At 39.6% G+C, this 18,400-nt stretch overlaps 2 protein-coding genes across 9 annotated transcripts in view; one reads left to right on the top strand and one right to left on the bottom strand.

Annotated features, from left to right (window-relative positions):
* The window catches only part of LOC117272438 (disks large-associated protein 1-like), a 231,903-nt gene that overhangs the window by 158,813 nt on the left and 54,690 nt on the right, over positions 1–18,400 (top strand). The gene's annotated exons all lie outside the window — the stretch shown is intronic.
* The window catches only part of LOC144465062 (uncharacterized), a 226,475-nt gene that overhangs the window by 90,824 nt on the left and 117,251 nt on the right, over positions 1–18,400 (bottom strand). For 4 of the 5 annotated variants that reach the window (XR_013492419.1, XM_078172889.1, XM_078172887.1 and 1 more), the window contains one exon: positions 16,471–17,710. The exons of the other annotated variant lie outside the window; for it this stretch is intronic. Coding sequence is in view for 2 of the 4 variants with exons in the window: in XM_078172887.1 (XP_078029013.1) it covers positions 17,611–17,710 (100 nt within the window). In the remaining 2 variants the exon portion in view is untranslated. Of the gene's footprint in view, positions 1–16,470; positions 17,711–18,400 lie in introns of those variants that run through there. 5 annotated transcript variants of the gene reach the window in all.

The raw sequence follows: 18,400 nt of genomic DNA on the forward strand, positions 1-18,400 counted from the left end.
TATAAATAACAGGTTTGTGCATTTAGTCCTTCTCAGACAAGCACAGGGATTTAGTGTTGTAATATGGTCAAAATTAATATATATTTTTAAACGCTTGAAGATCTACTCATTAATTAAAGTGTATGTTGTCCAAGAGGGACAATAACAACTAATGGAATAGTCAATGGATTCCCTTTAACTCATGCACTGAGTAATATTCCATGTTAAAAGTTACAGGCAATCAGCCCAGTGAATTAAATTATTTTTTTCTCAGAGCTGCTGCGAGAGGCAGCAAAACATATATGTAAGACTTGCCACAGTATGAACAGCTGTTACATAAGCCTCAAAACCAGACACAGCTCAGCCCTGAGCAAGAGTAACTGTCTGATACTGACCAATAAACGAACTGCAGTGTTTCTAGGACAGGGGTGACCAAAAAAGGGGATGGTAAGGAACAGCTCCATAGGTACCATCCACAACTTTACACAGTGGAAACAGAAAACACGTGAACGAAAGTGAACTTTAGCAGCCTGCTTGGTGAAAATGGGGCTTAACTGATCATAGCAGTGGTAAACCAAGAGCTCCAGTGTTTAGTGCTAAAATTACTTTTTTGTCAATAGAGTCTCTTGGCTTTGACGTGAACATAGATGGGGAACTGAAGCCTCTAAGGGCTTCCCGTTGAATACTCCTTCCACATAAACAGAGAAAGGGTTGAAGAACATGTCCATGTGATATAAATACAGTTACATATTTCCCCATTTTCACAGTGTTGGTATTTCATTTCTCACACAATTGGGAAGTCTGCACTATTGCTGTCACTGATTTCCTTCTCAAAAAGTTGAGGCTTGGTTTTGATAAATGTGGCCAGTGAGCTCAATTTAAAAAGTCAGCTCTGCCAACCATTCAGGGCTGCACAGCTGAACAAAGCTGTGACCTTTTTATTCCACAAAACAGTCACTGTCAAATCTCAGAACTGCCCCAGAACTGTCCCATGACTAAACAGCCAGTCTGGAATCTCCTGTATTCACTGTGCACTTTTCACTTTCTTTGTACTGCTACCATGTCTCAAGCACATTTACAAGATTCACCCAATGCATAACTTGTGCATCAAGAACCATAAAAGACTTCAATTCATTGGTTTCACAGGACGATGATAACTAATGTCAGTTTGAATCAGGGATACCTTCAATCAGTTGATAAAATAAATGTATTTTACTTGCTTTTCTTTTTTGGTGGGCTGTTACATCATTGGCTGCTCATTATGAGTAACAGGCAGGCTGCAGCTTTAGCCTGATAATAGTACTCAGATCTGTGATAATTTGATGAGCCAAATGAATCAGCTTCCTAGTTCTCTTGAGAGAGCTGACAATTATCTGGCCTCCATTTTCAAGTGATTTCTGTCTGTGGAGTCTGATGAGATGGACTGTTAGTCACATTTGCCACCTGCATCATTCCAAACATGGATGTTCTAATGTTCAAATATGACATTTTAATACTACAATATGTACCAACAACTCTTTGAAGAAATTAGTCATCAAGGAGCTGCAAAAAAAAAGATTTAATTTCTGTCTTTTGGAGGAGACTGTTTGCATCCTGTGCTGTATTGTGAATGTTGCTTCACAAGCTCTTGTTTACAGAAAAGTATCAATACCAAATAATTTACACTGACAGATTTCAAATACTTATATAGTCTGCAGTCAGTGGTGAAGTACTCCAAAATAAATAAAAGAAGAAAAAGTGTTTTTAACAGCAAACAATTTTTCATACAAAACATGTCTGTGTGTGGTAGGGCTGCCCATTATTTTAGTTTTTTTTGTGCTAGTCAGTGTACTGTGCAGTGTACTTCTGGAGGAGTTTTTTCCCTAGATTTTGCTGCAGAGTAAGCACTCTTGACTTTCACACTATTCTTTGGTACAGACAGCTGCAGACGTGTTGTAGTGGCACAGAGGAGGAGAGACTGCACCGTCAGGTGACAAGATGACATTATCTTCTTTCTCAAGTGGTGTGGAAGTGGTGAATTAACAGCTCACAGCAACTTAGTATGACACAGTCTCTGGCTTTAGTTTGATATCTAGTGCCATCAAAAATGCTGTTGCACTTCTGATCCATTGTTAGGGTAGTTAGTAGGGGTGGAAATCATCTGAGGACTCATAATACGATATTATCATGATACATAGGTCATGATATGATATTATTATGATTTTAAATGTATTGCGATATGCTGAGTATTGCGATAAAATATATTGTGATGTACTGTGATTTATTACCCTTTTTCCAACTGCAAATTATTTCCCCAAGGTAAAATTTTCCCAAAATCTGTTCTACCTCATAAGATAAAGTTTTCAGTCTGATCATCTGACTTTAATCATTTTTATTACAGCCAAACGTGATGCAAAGCAGACAGACTGACTAATACAGTCATAAAACTTGTAGGAAATGCAGCATACACCTGACAAACTGAACTGTTGGCAGATTTAATGCCCTCTGCCAGGCCAGATTAAGCATGTGAGCAAAAAAACTTCACATGTAGGTATCCTGCTAACAGAATGGTAACACCCATGTTGGAAGGGTTGTCAGTAGCAGCAGCAAGGTTTTGGTCAGCAATCCCCCATTCTTAAGCTGCATTTTGCAGGAGGTCTGCAGTGTTTGCTCCGGTGTGACTTTCATGTACTGCTCTAGTTTGGAGAATATGAGACAGCAGTCGCCAGTTCTCTGTGAGACCTTGAAGTCAAGGTGTCACTAGTTAATGCCACCCTTCCTGCTGTACTCAAAGATTCCTCAACTTTATTCTTCACTTCTCTGTTGAGCTCGAGTATGGATTTTTCAGTGAAAAATTGTCGGGGCAGAGTCATATACCCGGGTTCCGGTGTTTTTAGCATGCAACAAAAGCTTTCATTTTCAACAACACTGTATGGATGCAGATGTTTGCACATGAAGTACATAATGGACTGTGTTATTTTCTTAGCTTTCTCAGAGTGGGATGGTAGTTTTGTCAAGCTAAGTATGTCCAGTGATGGATGAGTTTTCGGTGGAGCAAGTTTAGCACTAGCTTGGCTGTCAGTGGCTAATGCTATCTCTGGATACTGGAATGTGAGGTGAGCCCTCATGTTCGTAGAGTATTTTAATCTCATAAGACACTGCTTGCAAATTGCATGTGTATCCAAGTCCGTCTTTCCCTCTGTGTTAAAAAATACAAAATAAGTCCAAACATTTGATTTAAATGCTAACAGCACATTTCTGATCTCTTTCTCTGGTACCTCCATTTTTGTTTTAATGAACTTCCTGCCAAGTGCCGCTTAATACAACCTTTATTGACCTCACCAGGAAAAAAAATTCAGCACTGAAAAAGCAATTGGTTTTATTATTCTAGTACCAGAAGTTGTATTAAAATATGTATTTGCAAAAATTATACAGATCATATATATATAGTCTGATACTTGATGTCCATGTATTGATACAGTATTGCAAATGTTTTCAGTACTATGCTGTATTGATTTTTTTTTTTCCAGTAGTTAGCTTTTTTACTATATTACATGGATGTTGCTGTCAAGGTGAATGTCCCACTGAGCCCATTCAAACTTGAAAATTTAATATGGAAAGAAAAAAATGAATTGTCAAATATTTATATTTAGTAGTCAAATCTGATTTGACTGACATAATTCTGAGTCAGGTACAGCCATAGCGTGTATGCAAATGTGTAAGACTTGTGTGCTAAAGCCAGAGAAGCACTGATTGAAGAAGACAACCAGGTTTCCTCCTGAAACAATGTAGGCCACTGATTTAACAGGGACCAGTTCAACCCTCATTGTGTTATTGTTTTCTTTTTAATCTGGACTGCAGCTCTGTAGATTACATGAGTAGATAACTCTTCTTACTGCAGAGATCCCTTTGGGGAATAAGCCAGTCACTCTTTTAATTTTACTCCATGTCTAGTGTCTACACAAGATCAGCCAAAGTACTGCTGTGTGCTCAGAGGCAATTTGACAGTACTCACAGCGCAATACAACATCATGCAGTCACACACATAACAGGAGAAAGAATTATAAAACGCTTCGGGTTGCAGTTACGTGCATAACTGCACTCTGCTGCCCGCTATAACAATGGAGCAGAAATCTCACAGAGATAATCTTGTGAAAGCCAAAAAAAGGCTGTCTTCATGCGTGGTATTCAGATGAGAACATACCAGAGTGGATGCCACAGGGGACTTGGTGTCGGCTGTTTGGTATTAGGGTTGTCGTTATTTTCAAAGTGTTCAACTGGAGATGACCTACATTTGCTGCTCCTCTGGGAATTCTTATAGAGTTAACCAAGAGGATAAATGGACACACACACACACACACACACACACACACACACACATTCTTCTGCAGTCACACAGTACAGTAGATACCCCACATCCACATGACTGGAGATTGTGCTGATAAATGTTGGTCCGATGTCCACTGAACTGAATTATTGGCCCTATTGTGCAACTGAATTATTATCACCACAGGATGTTGACAGCTTCATTTGACATTTTATTTGTTGACTGATCTACAGTGTGGTATATTTTCATCAAACTTGAGTTCTAACCCACAAGACAAGACAATCCAAGAGAAAACATGCTGTCTCCATGAAAAGATAAGCCACCACATAGAACATCCATTAAGGCATTTGCTTAGTTGTTTCAAGTCATTATTGCTACCAAGACAAAATTCATTCATTTATTCATTAATTCAAACCTTTAACATTTGAGACTCAGGAAATCAATTGAGGGAGACCCTCATTTTTTAATAATGCTGAGCATGAACAAAGAAATAAAAAACAAATAACAACAACAACAGCAACATCTCTGTACCCCCGTTTTGATTTACAGCTTTTCAGGCTTATTCTGTGGCTGAGTATAATTTGTAGCTTCTTAAAATATGAATGAGGATAGTAATAGTGAGATACTGGCTACAGTTGCATTTGTAGTAGTGATGAAACGGTGAAAAACAGAAACAAAACGCTGGACTGTATCCATAATAAATATGCCACAATAATATAAATGACCAGCGCCAATTAATCAGTCACTGAGAATGTGTGTGTGTGGGGTATGAGTACATACAGGTAGCAGCAGGAGCGACCCACTGTCTGACACGGCACACCGTGAGGATGAAAACGGAGGACTCGGCAGGGACAGAGCACCTGCCGTAGCAAGTGAGCATGCCGTCTGCGGTTATTTTGACTTGACTTTGACTTTGCTACTAGCTGATTGGCTGCTGACACAGTAAACATGCTTTGCGTTCCAAAACCTGCTGCTGGTGATCGGACCAGCTGAGTTGCAGGTGTAACCATCAGCCAGTTTGAGTTGAGCTAAGACCGGCCGGTTCACACTGTTGCAGCTTTTCTCTGCGACTCTCTTAAAGGGTTTCTTCTTGTCGCAATCTTTGGTCTGAACTGGGCTCAACATTAATGGTCTGAGTGTCTTGAAGAAACTAGAAGTTGGAAGAAAGCTCTGGTGAAATTGAATCCTCAGAATACATCTTGTTGAGAGACCAGATCCCACACAGGTTTTTTTTCTGAGGCCAAAACTGAAGAAAATTGTCATTTTGAATTGGATAATTTAACTTGGGTGTTGACAGTGCAGTCCATTAGAGCTTAATCAGTGGGGCCTGTCTCATCACACATTGTAGAGAAAGGTTTCCTGCTTTAGTTCTCAGCTGATATCTTTGACGGGAGAGAGCACTGAAACTACTTAAGCCAAACAATGTTTGTGGTTAAAGAGAGAAAGAATAAAGATCAGCATTGGCTAGAAAAAAGACAGGCATAGGGTATGGAAGAGAAAGCTCAGATAACTGGAATAAAGAAAAATCTGAAGATAAACAAAAGCAGGATAAAAAAATACATGGAGACTTAAAGATAAGAGTCCACCACAGCGAAAGAAATACAGAATACCAGCATGACTGTAATAGTGAGGAAGGCAGAGTCAGAGGTTTCAGTAGTAAAATGAAACTTAAACGAGGTCAGCCTGAGTTAAGAAGCAGAGCGGGCTGATGAGCTGTGTAAGCCCACTTAATCACCTCCTCTCTTTGTGCTTCCTCACAGATCCAACTTTCCCACCAGCCCTGTCTGTGTCCTCCCTTCAGCTGCTGAGGGCACACTTGACATTGGCCATATAACATTCTCCATATTCATAGAAAAGACTCTGTGACATTAGCCTTCATGTAATATGCTCCAAAAGGCATTTTTGGAATGCTTTCTCTCAGTATGATGTTTGACCTTTGTTGAATGTGGTTAATAACCAGTCCCTTCAACGTCTCTCCTTTGTACAATGTCAGATAAAGGCAAAAAGGCAACAGGAATCTACTGTATAGTCTTGGTATGTATATTTATATACTCAGTTAATGTTATTACAACAAGGGCAGTTTAATCCAACAGGTTTGCAGTTAATTTTGCCATCTTGCCTTTATAAAGTTGGGAGGCTATAGTTTGTGCTGCTGTTTAAGTGTATTTTACTAACAGGTGTTTGTAACAGTCTGTCCACCTCATTCATATCAATGAGATCTGACTGAGAAGGCATTAGTCTTAGGTAGGTGTACCTCATAAACAGGCAAGTCAGTGTATTTTTTAGTTTTTTTGTTGTTGTTTTTTTTTTTAAAATATGGTTGGCAGGGCCAGATTAAACCACCAGCAGGCCATAGGGCAAGAAGTAAGCAAAACAGAGTGCGCCCAACCAATGTGATGTTAGCGTTGCCCTGATTACATCGTCAACAAAACCTATGGATTTTTTTTTCATTGAATTTTGGATTCCTGCTAAAAAATACACTCCATGGTAAACAAACATTAATGATACATACACCTTTTTTTAGCAAGATAATCTTCACAAATGAACACCACTTCTATGATTTTTGAAGCCAAAAGGCAATCGCCAGCAGTGAAAAGCTAATGTTAGGCTATAAATGAACTACACCATGGTCACTGGACTTAACATCCCCACAACAAGGTTGTTAAGCTGTTTTCAATGTGATGACATTCTGTAGTCTCATTTAGCCATTGTTAGCAACCAACTGACACATTTTATGTTGCAAAACAAAACAAGAAAGTCTCTTCAGCTTGTGTTAACCACATACCTTATTTCATTCATGTAATTAAAAACCCTGTTCCCACGTCAAGACTAGGGAACAGGGAGTAGGAAAATGCTAAAATGCTCATTTCCGGGTTTTAGGACTCATTCCTGGGGCATTCTATAGAACCCCTACTAATTACTGAACAATATACATGAAGTGAAATCTCTTTCCTTACTAATTATGTCTTTATATGTGTCTACAAATTCATTTGCATAAGCTGCTTGCTTCTTTGCTGATGTAACTATAATGCCTTAATTTGTATTAAAGGTGCCGTAGAGTGTCTAAACTCTATTTAGGGCATCAGACATAAAAACATACATTAAAAACTTGCATTGAAATTTACCTTACCACCGTTCAAAAAGGGACAAATGATAACAGATTAGTCAATGTAGTCTCAAGTCTGGACATTGCTACTAAGCTCTTTTTTTGTCAACAGTGACCATAACACTTAACAGATTCTTTGTAAATGGAAGGTTCATTTGACTACTAACAATATAGATAATACTACTAAGGAATATATAAGTAAATGAATGCAGTGAATTGAGAATAGCTGAGTACAACAATAGGCAGTTCATGATGGAGTGAGGTATTCCAGATAAAACAGTTAATTATATCGTGGTGAAATGGGTGATTTTGTAGAAACAAAGGAGATCACCAAGGGATAAAAACTTTTAACATTAACCTAGGGCTGGGCAATATGTCTTAAGAATAATTATTATATTATTTATTTTATATTTTTAGGCTTTATCATGATACACAATATAAATTGCAATATTTTAAAATTTCCTCCAAAGTACTGTACTACTCAAATACAAAATTATTAAATTAACTACTTTCATAGTAAAGTTAAATAAAGTACTGTTGTAACAAATTAAAGTACTGTTATAATAAAGTTAAATGAAGTACTGTTGTAATAAATAAATCACTGTCATAATAAAGTTAATTAAAATACTGTTGAATTAAATATTATTCTAAGTATTATTCTTTATTATTCAAAATGAAATCACTGGTGCTTTTATTTTGAAACATTCAGCTTGTCTCAGGCCAGAAGTGTTGATGTTTTGAAGCTTGTGATCAAGAGTCAGATGTTAGCAGAAAGTTCAGCTGTTGCAGAGGCACCTTTAATCGTGAGGATCTATCCACTGTGAGCTGGAAACACACTAACAACTCTCCAGTCTATATATTAATAGTATTTGCGAGTTACACTGGTGCTCCACGGTTGCAAAATGTGACTGACTAGCAGTCTAGAGCCCTACAGGTACAAAGACACACGCTTTCTCTGTTCATGCTATTGTCAGTCTCATTAAGTTAAACTGTTACTGCAGTGTTGTTAAATGTAATGATTTTTTCACTGTGAACTGGAAACCAGCTAACAGCTCTTCAGTCTATATATATTAATAATATTTGCAAGTAGCAGTGGTGCTCCATGGTCGCAAGATACGACTAAATAGTAGCGTTCTGTAGCCTTGCAGATGAAAAACACAGCTCACCTGCCCACACTATTGCTCAGGAGAAAGTGGTCTGGATCAGTGTGATCAAGGGCGGGCTGGCCATAGGGAGGTTCGGGAGTAGGCTATTCCCGACTGGCCAGTCTGTTCCAGGCCGAACCAGCTGGTGGTCGGAACGTTTTTTACCCCATAAAACGCAGCCACAGTTGACCGCAGCAGCTTGCCCTTGCAGCCGCAGGTGGCACAGAGTGTAACGTCAGACTGGGTCAATCGATACGAGCAGTCCCTCCCAGTTTGAGCTGATCCTTGTTGCTATTGAAATGTGTTTGGCTCAGTCATTAAACTGTTGTTTTCCTGTTAAAAAAAAAAAGAAAGAGGAGCGGGGTAAATTAGCAGACATATAGTGCGTCCAAATTCACACCTGTTCTTCTCTATGGATTTTCTCTGCGATCTTGCATCATAGCGAGAAGCCACACATATTACGTGAAACAGCGGAACCGTAGCTTTCTGACAAGATCAAGCACTTGTCGGTAGTCCAGTGTTTTCACAGCGAAAAAAAATGATAAATTTACACTAAAATCATGAATAACAGAGCTTTCATACAGCTTTGCACACACATTACTGTTGGATGGATTACTCGCGAATGCGAATGGCACAGAAATGCCACGTATATCACATGAAAGCGCAGTGCTTTCCGATGATACCACACACATCATTGTGCTGTCATCCCATCACGCTATAAATACAGATCAATTGTCTACAAAATAAAAACCTGACGAATTTCTTTACAGTCCATTACACAGATCTTGTTATCAGTCACTTCATATAGTGAGGAATATTGTATCTTACCACGTCATTGGCTTGCGTGTGTTTCTCCCTGTCTATCCACATTTGTAGTCCGGCTTTCAAGATGCAAATATCTCCATATTGTCCAGTTGACACTCCATCAAACTTTGTATGACAAGACCAGCTCACTTCACCTCTGTGCACCCAGATAACTGTAGCCTAATTATGCATGCTGACAGTAGTCACCATATACATTGAGGGGGGACACGTCCCCCCAATGCCCAAAATGCCCCCCCAATATATAACTGAAACTGAAAAACAACAACAAAAAAACTGCAAACAAAGTGGCAAAAATTATCTTGGAGGACATCATTACACTTGGTTCACTATTTTTCTGTTATCTTAGATGTAAATATTGCATGTTTCTTTCAGATAAAACACATTTTTGACTTGTGAATGATTCAATGGAATTTCTTGCAATAATGAAAAAATACTGGCAATCATGTCCGCCTGGCACAAACCACATGTTTTGGACAGCTGTGAAGTGACAGAATGTCCCACCATCATGGTGCTTATATTGCCAGATTCCAGAGAGTCTCCCCTCTTCATATATGGCAAAATATGTCAACTTCTAACTTGCTATGGTGAGATACATGTAAAAATGTAAGAATTTAGTAACACAGATTTGTTTTTTTTCATTGATATAAAAATTAACATAAAATACAGGCACATAGAAGGACATGGAATGATGGCAAATCTGGATTGCCCACATTGTCCTGAAAAATAAAACAAGATATAGCATGTGTTTGTAGCCTTTATAATGACTGTGATATGAGCTTAAAAGTAAAGGCAGAAAAAATACCCCCAAAAAGGCCTAGGGCCCATAGGGTTAATATCATTAGATTGTTTTTATACTGCAAATAAAGTATTCGTCTTAAAATTACGGTTCCACTTGCGTCCGTCGTGCAATCGGAAAAAAGACCTCTCCAAACCAAGCTCCCAGGCTGAATTTCAACTCCAGCCCGCCCCTGAGCGTGATACATCTAGTATATTCAATATATTGCCCATCCCTTTATTAACTTGTTAAAAATGAATTAATGCATCTTCAACAGTTTAGTGATGGCCTGGATGTATTGATGGAGGGCCTTACTTACAACTTAAAATTCCCTGATCACCCTTATGATACAGCATCAGCCCTGATCACAAGAAAAGGTAAAGTTTCATCTACTCAGATGGATGGTCAGAATAAAAGTTGCTCTGGAGGGTAGAGCGCAGCGAATGATTCAGTATTGGTTCTCACATGGATTGTTCCTGGGAGCTCACGAGTTTTCGTGGATGTGACTGATCCCATGGGACAGCGCAGCTTGGTCGTTTTCTTTCTCTCTCTCCTTTAGCATTCAGCAGGGTGATCTGATGTTTTCGCAACTGAAGTTGTGACTGAAGATTTGATAGCAGCTTTTGTCAGCTGTGAGTTCTCCTCAGTTCTGACTTTCAGCAGTCTCAGAGCACAGGCCAGGCTAAGGAGAGTTCATTCAATTCAGCCCAAACCTTGAATGTCTCATTAATTAGTCCATATATTCTTTGAGGTAGTTATCTATACTGTATTCTCCAGTTAATCTGCTGTCAGAAATGCTCATGATGAGGATGAAATACATATCCTGCATAAGTGTTGGGATGAATCATCCATGATGGAACCTGGGGTCACCGGTCTTTCAACATCAAACACCCTCACTCTGGTGACCAGGCTGGGGTTGATCAGACCCCAGCTTGCATCCCAGCAGCATTCCCCAATGGATCTGCCCTCTTGATCCAAGCCACCCAAGCTTTTTCTGCAGTTTCAGTAGTGGATCTGGTGGACTTCCTCTTTGCCTCCCTGGTGATGCCCAGTACGGTCAACACCTTGCAGTGTGAACACCCCGCAGGTCCTCGGCAGCTGACCTCCACAGGCTAACAGTGAGTTCACCGGCCTTGCCTCTTTCACGAGCGCCTGATACTTTGTGTGCTTCTTTTCAATGGCCTTTGAGTTCCAGCATGATCCGTTGCTTGGTGGACTCAGAAATGATGATCATGCTGGTCACAGCCATGTTGATGTTATCCAGGCTGGGAACTTCAACTGCTGGCCCAAGTCCACTTCCAGTTGCCAGTCAGTGACAGTGGTGTTGAGATCAGACTTTGTAGTAGGTTGTAGCTTGGACAAAGAACCTGATGCACTGGATGTCTGCTACCCAAATGTTGGACCAGGTGATCTTTGATTGCAGTGCACTTTCCCATCTAGTCTTTGCTCCTCCTGTCCTTTCCCTACCATTCTACCCAGAGTTTCTCCTGAATGAGTAGTTGCCGCTTTCTTACCTGTATGTTGTCTACCCTAGTCACAGATAAGTACTTTATGCCTGCACACCCTCTACCTTAGCCATGAATCGGCCACACAGTGATTTGTCTGCACTCCATTTCCTGCCTCTTTGAACATGGATGCTGGCAGATGAAATATTTGGATCCCTGAATTCTCTGTACTGGAGAGCTTCATGTGTGTGTGAGACACCATGAACTCTTAAAGAAGGACACTGATTGAGAGCTGGATGTGAGTGGCGTCATACAGGGCAGTGGGCAACTGTTGTCTTTTGGGGGTTATAACTGGAGTGAGATGCCCACTTCTGTATTGTAAAATTAGCCACTATTGCAAAGTTAACACTGCCCAGTTTTGTGATGTCATACTTAGGATTTCAGCATTGTCTGACCTAAACCTGAGGTTGCGTTGCACAGCAAACTAGTCCCTAACACCTGTCCATGCCCCCAGCACACCTCGAGTGATTTTCGAATATGTATATTTAATTCATTTTTTTTTCTAAATTTTATGTACTTTTTTAATCCCCAAGGAGAAATTCAGTGTTTTCACTCCGTTGTCATATACATATCCACACAGGCCCAAAATACGCACACATGCACAGACAGAACCTATACATGCACTAAATGGAAAGATGTTAGAGTGAGGGGGGTTGCCCATGGACAGGTGTTCTGAGCGGCTGGGGGGTTCAGTGCTTGTCCATGTTTTATTTTTCAGTCTAACTTTATTCAGTGGCAATACAACTATTGTTTTTCTCAGCGTCTGTGTTTTTCAGTTGTTTTCAGTGCTAAGTTTTATTTTCCATGCCATAATCTGAAGTCACTGTCTTGGCTCCATATGAATAGGGCCCCAAAACCCTTGCAGCATTACATTTTGGGCTTTATGACACTTCCCCATGATGGAGGTGGCAGAGCAGCTGACATTGACCTGACATTGAAACTGGTAGTCATGCAGGCCAAATGAGCTGATGGCACTTGGCCAAGTTGGAAATAAATGTATCTGAGCAGTGGAGAGGCCAGGAAGTGTAGCTCTTACAGATGTCCAAGGCACAAGGTCATGGCCCATACTGGGAGACTCATGCAAGTCAGAAAAAGAAAAAGGTTTTGCATAATTTAATCTTAATTAAAATAGTTTCCCACAAAGGTTATGCTTGTCAGATATGTGAAATTCACTCGCCCTTGTGTGGGATTCAGGCAAAAGTTTTCACAGACTGCTGCTTCTGGGCTGAAGAGAAGCAATATGAAGTGATACTTCCAGGCTTAAGTAAATTAGGAGGTGGGGAGAAGCTCCACTGCAATTTAGAGCTTAGCATACCCCACACCTAATTCAGAGACCAGGTACCACACAGTTAGCTCTGGCAACACTGCAGTGTTTTATGATGTCAACTTGAGGCATCTTCTCATTTCCGATAGGATGACTGGGCCTGTGCACCAGCAAATTAAACAAATTTAACAGAGCAGTGTCTATGGGCAGAAAAATGTGTCATTAGAAACTGAATTTGAAACATTTATTTGAAATTGAATTACTCCATTTGAATATTAAAAAACTGAATTTAAATTCCATTATTTAAATTTGTATTGCTTTTGAATTATGACATTGTAAAACTGAATCTGAATAGCATAATTTGAAATTGAAATTAGTAGTTTGGAACTGGATCCTAATGAACTTGAAACTAAATGTAATATTATGAAATTGAATTTAGTTGCACTGAAACTGTATTTGATCCTCACTGAAAATTCAACATTCTATATATACATCCACATTCATTTCTTACAAATCGAATTCAGTTCTTGCAATTTACTTTCAGTTTAGTGAGACACAGACCTGGTTGTTAAGGAAGGGTAATTGGTTGCAGAATTTTTCACACACTGTAAGACTTTTTTCTTTCAGTGATATCAACAACCAATAGGACCTTGATATTTCAAAAGCCTATTGTTTTCTTGTTTGCATGCCTTGCCATTTCATGGAAAAATTACTTTGAATTTTGCACCTGAGCCATCATTGTAACATTTTGGCCTGAGTGGTAATCTGCTATATTGTCGTATTGTAAACGTTCCCTTCAGTTTTCTGCACATGATGCTCAGAGCTGAGCGCCATTCATTTTCAGCATGGCGAAGCATGACCAAAGGCTCAATTCCCAGGTAACTACTTGTATAAACATATATGAAGAAGCTTTAAACAAGTGGTAAGTGCTGCTGTTAGGTCTGGTTAATATGGTGAAGCTTACGTGGTGAAATGAAAGATTTCAGGCACAGCCATGTTTCAATCAATGTGATAATGCATATCTAGGGCTATGAATGTTTTGCTTCTTTTTCTCAGTTGAATGGCTCTCTTGTGCATCTCATGTAGATTTCAAACAGTGCTTATTCAAAATTTCTTTTTTTCAAAAAAAAAAAAAAAAACATGACATGCTAATGCATAGTATCTAGGTCTGTGTGCATTTTGACATTTTGATAGTTTATTTATTGGATTAAATCCAAAGTGGTCCCTTCACCTCACTGCCTGCCTATGGGAGACTACTTCACCAGGAGGAAGGAGGGTAGCAACTCCAGAGATGGACCTTCAGTTAAGGGCTGTAGCAACTCTATTGGTACGTTTTATGACTGGAATTTAATCACAGCAAATTCTACATTACAGTAGTTGTTAGAAAGATTCTCTCACTCTGAAAGCTGACATAAGATCTTCATACAGATCACTGTAATGATCATCAACTCTTTCAACAACAAAGCAACATCATCTAATGTAGGTTACATTATTCTCTTGTTAAATACCTTGGTGACTGTGACCACCTCTGTTACAGCTATACTATTTTTGTTTATATTACCACTATTTCTTGTTGTTGTTTTTTATTTGTCTCCATATGGCAAGTAACTGACTCTCATATCACGACATGATTCCTTTATTAACAATGCGAGCAGGTTACAGGTGCACATACATTGGTCTTCTTCTCTTGTAAAAACACTTTCCCTTTATGACAATATCATCAGGTCACAAACTGCTACTGACACCTTGTGGTCAAATGTATATTACCACCTAATCATTACACCCCCCTTTCTTTCAGGCAAAAAAATTTAAAGGTAGACAAGTAGACAAACAAATGACAGGTGAAAGTTATCTTACATATTTCTCTTTAGATCATGTCATTGCAACACAAGCGCCTGGTTGTAATATACTAACAAGTATAAATCGTTTTTGTTTGTACAGGTCTGTATGAGACATTAGCCTGCCCTGAACATTAATCTACACATAAAATTCACATACTCATCATGCTTTTTTAACAATCCAACATTTGGTCAGATTAAGTCTCGTAATCACAAATTCAGTCTTTCAGGCTTTCTGATTTCTCTTATAGATCTTACACAGCCTAACATGGAGTATGTGTGTTGGTGTGCATCTGTGGGAGGTGGAGAGATGGACTCAGACTCAGTGTGGGCTCACTGATTTCTTGAACGGTCTCTGGTATTTTCAGAAGACTGCGGTGATAGTGTCTGAAGATCACTGTAGTCACAGTGAATGACTGTGGTTCTAGGTGGCTTTTGTCTTCCATCCATCAGGACCTTTAATCCTGACTATGTTGTTGCTTCATAGTAGTGAAAAACTATTTTGTCAAAGGATGACCTATGTTTAAGCTTCTGTTGTTGTACTGTGCACACAGAGGACTAAATGCCACATGCTTAAAGTTGTACTGTTCTTTGAGCTCTTGCCACCGTCCGCTACTGAAGCACAGTCCATAGTCACTCACCACTGTGATTGGTATGCCATGCATGTGTTAGATAGGAATGCTATTTTATGGAAGTCTGCGTAATGGTCAGTGACTAGATATTCTTTACCTTTGAAATCAAACAAGTCTAATCCTATCTTAGGCCATGGTGCTGATGATACATCAGCTATGATCATGAGTTCTTTGGTTTGCTTGTTCCTTCTTTTGTTTGCCTTGTTCTATGTTGCTCCACATCTCCTGCTGTTACTGTACCAAAGCATTATTCATTCCATCCTACTGTACTGTTCTACCTGTTTCTACACCATGCTCTGTCAAAAACCGGACTAAACTCACACGCATAACTGGCACTGCCGCAAAAATCATCGGTCTTCGCACACCCAAGCTCACTGAACTTAATAACAGGGCCATCACACATATTGCAGACTCAATAGAACAGGACTCCACACACCCACTAAATGAGCATGTTGCCCTGCTGCCCTCAGGACGCAGGTATAAAACACTGAAGTGCAGAAGGGCTCGCTTCAGGAAAAGCCTGATTCCCGCAGCCATAGCTGCTCTGAACAACAGGCCCCGTTGATTGTGTCATATTTATATGCTGTATATGTCGTTACTTTTTATGCGCTGCTCGCAAGTATGATATATTCTGATGGTGTCAGTGTTTGTATGTCATTGTTTTTCATGCTGAGTCCAACAAGTACAGTGCTGTGAAAAAGAATTTCCCCTTGGGCACAATAAAACCTAACTAACTAACTAACTAACTAACTAACTAACTAACTAATTAACTAACAATGTCTCTGGCATGTTTAACATCTCCTTATCAGTGTTTCAATGCCTTTGTTGACTCCAGGCCGGAATACCCAGTCTCTCGCCCTTCTGTTGCATTTCACAACACTGAGATGGCCTTCATATATCCATCGTAGCATGTCCCAACGCAGTTTTTGAAGAATTATGATTGTGCTTTACAACAACACTCACTTCACCTCTGATGCGATAGAGCAATGAACAATGATGATTTTATTACCAAATGGTTTAAAGGAATGCAAACTTGTCAGAGACAAAATGAACCCATAAATTAGAAACATAGAGCAACAAAAACCACCAGAAACTTTGAGCGTAGAAGGAAATCTGGCTGAAAACTGTAGTGTGTGAATTCAAACATTTGAGATTTATCTAATCATAAGTGGAATCACATAAAAGTTGGAGGAAGTAAAATATGCCACTTTACTCCATGTCGCAGAGAAGATGTTCAAACTTAACTATTTTAGAGGAAGTAAAAGTCATACCTGCGGAAGGATCATTACTGGTTATACTGTCAAAGTCCTCAGTTTGACAATTATGTTGGGAAAGGGAAAGTCCATCGATGTATACATAACTAATCTGAAAAACAGCGAAAGTCTGTGAATTTGGAAACTTAAATAAGTCATTAATAAGAGACAGAGTTGTAGGCCTATGTGCTATAACAAACGATCAGATTCAAGGCAGATTGCAAAGAGAGCTAGGTCTAATGTTTCAAAGAGCAGTAGATATTTGCCTGACTAGTGAGGAGAGCTAAAGTCAACTTAAAAAGCTACATGAAGAATTGGAAGTGTTAGTTTAGAAAATTAACAAGGGAGAGACCACAAGCACAAAGAAAGAGAACCCAAAAGCAGACTGTGGAAGATGCAGGTATAAACATGGGCCAAGAAAGTGCTCTGCATATGACCAAACTTATAACTCATGTCACCACTATGCAAAAATATGCCAGGGATATACACAGATTTGTTACAAGGGATCGTACGTGACACAGCAAGTGATGATGACATGCTTCTAAAAACTATTGAACTGAAAGAAATAGAAATGAATCATGTTACCATGCTGGTCAAAGTGGATGTGCGAAGAGACAAAAATGACTGAAAAGAAACGCTGAAAATAAACAACCAGACACCCACAGTATTGATAGATACAGGTGCTAACTGTACTGTCACATCTAAGAAACAATTGGAAGCACTGAAATTGAATGGAAAGAAACGGAACAAATCATTCACAAAGCAAGTGGTTTATGGTAAAGGGCAACAAGTGGAGCCACTAGGGCAGAAGGCAATTAAATGCCAAAACAAGGACAAAGAGTATGATCAGGACTTTCACGTAATAAAGATGGATGTGAGAGCAGTACTTGGAAGTATATCTCGTGTTGAACTAGGGATGGTTAACATGATTATTAGAGTGGAAGAAAAACCAGAGACAGACTTTTTAAGTGAATATGAGGATTTATTCCCAGGACTGGGCTGTGTTAATAGAGTGTCCCATATTCAAGTAAACCCTGGAAGTTGCACCAGTGATTAAGCCACCCAGGCAGATCCCTGTGGCCCTGAAAAAAGAAAGAGACAATGAATTAAAGCACGAAGTAAAATACAAAGCAGATTGACAGACAAATCTTGCAGAAACACTAACTTTGACCGAGGAAGAAGGGAACCACCTAAAGCGAGAGAAGGAGAAAGGGTAAGATTGAAGCAGCAGAACCAATGGCAACTTGCTGTCATTCCGAAAAAAATGTGCAGAGCAAAGGTCATACACATATGTACAGACCAAAAATGAACAAATCTACAGAAGAAACAGGAGATTGAAAACTAATGAAACACTGATATCCCCAAAACAAACTGAGACCCAATTCACTGCAACTGGTGGAGAATGGACAGCAGCCTGCAGGAACACGACCAGCACAAAGTGACAACCAAGAAAAACATTCATACCTGCAAGGTCAGCACCACCAATTATCACACCTAAATCAGCAGTGAGAAATAAGAGTGTGAGCATGGATAACACACAGTTTGGTAAATCTATTAGAGCTCCCATTAGGCACAGAGGATAATGGCAGAGACTGTTTAAGGAACTGTAGAAACTGAGTATTTATTAGGCCCTGGCCCCTGACACACCAAGCCGATAGTTGAACAATGGTTAACGTTGGGCTGTCAGCGTCTGTCGCCCTAGTCGTGCGGTGCGTCCCACACCGTTGCCCCTCGTGGGCCCCATCAGCTATTCAGCATGTTGAGTCAGTGTT

Source organism: Epinephelus lanceolatus, chromosome 12 (genome assembly GCF_041903045.1).
Source record: "Epinephelus lanceolatus isolate andai-2023 chromosome 12, ASM4190304v1, whole genome shotgun sequence".
Taxonomy (NCBI): Eukaryota; Metazoa; Chordata; class Actinopteri; order Perciformes; family Serranidae; genus Epinephelus; species Epinephelus lanceolatus.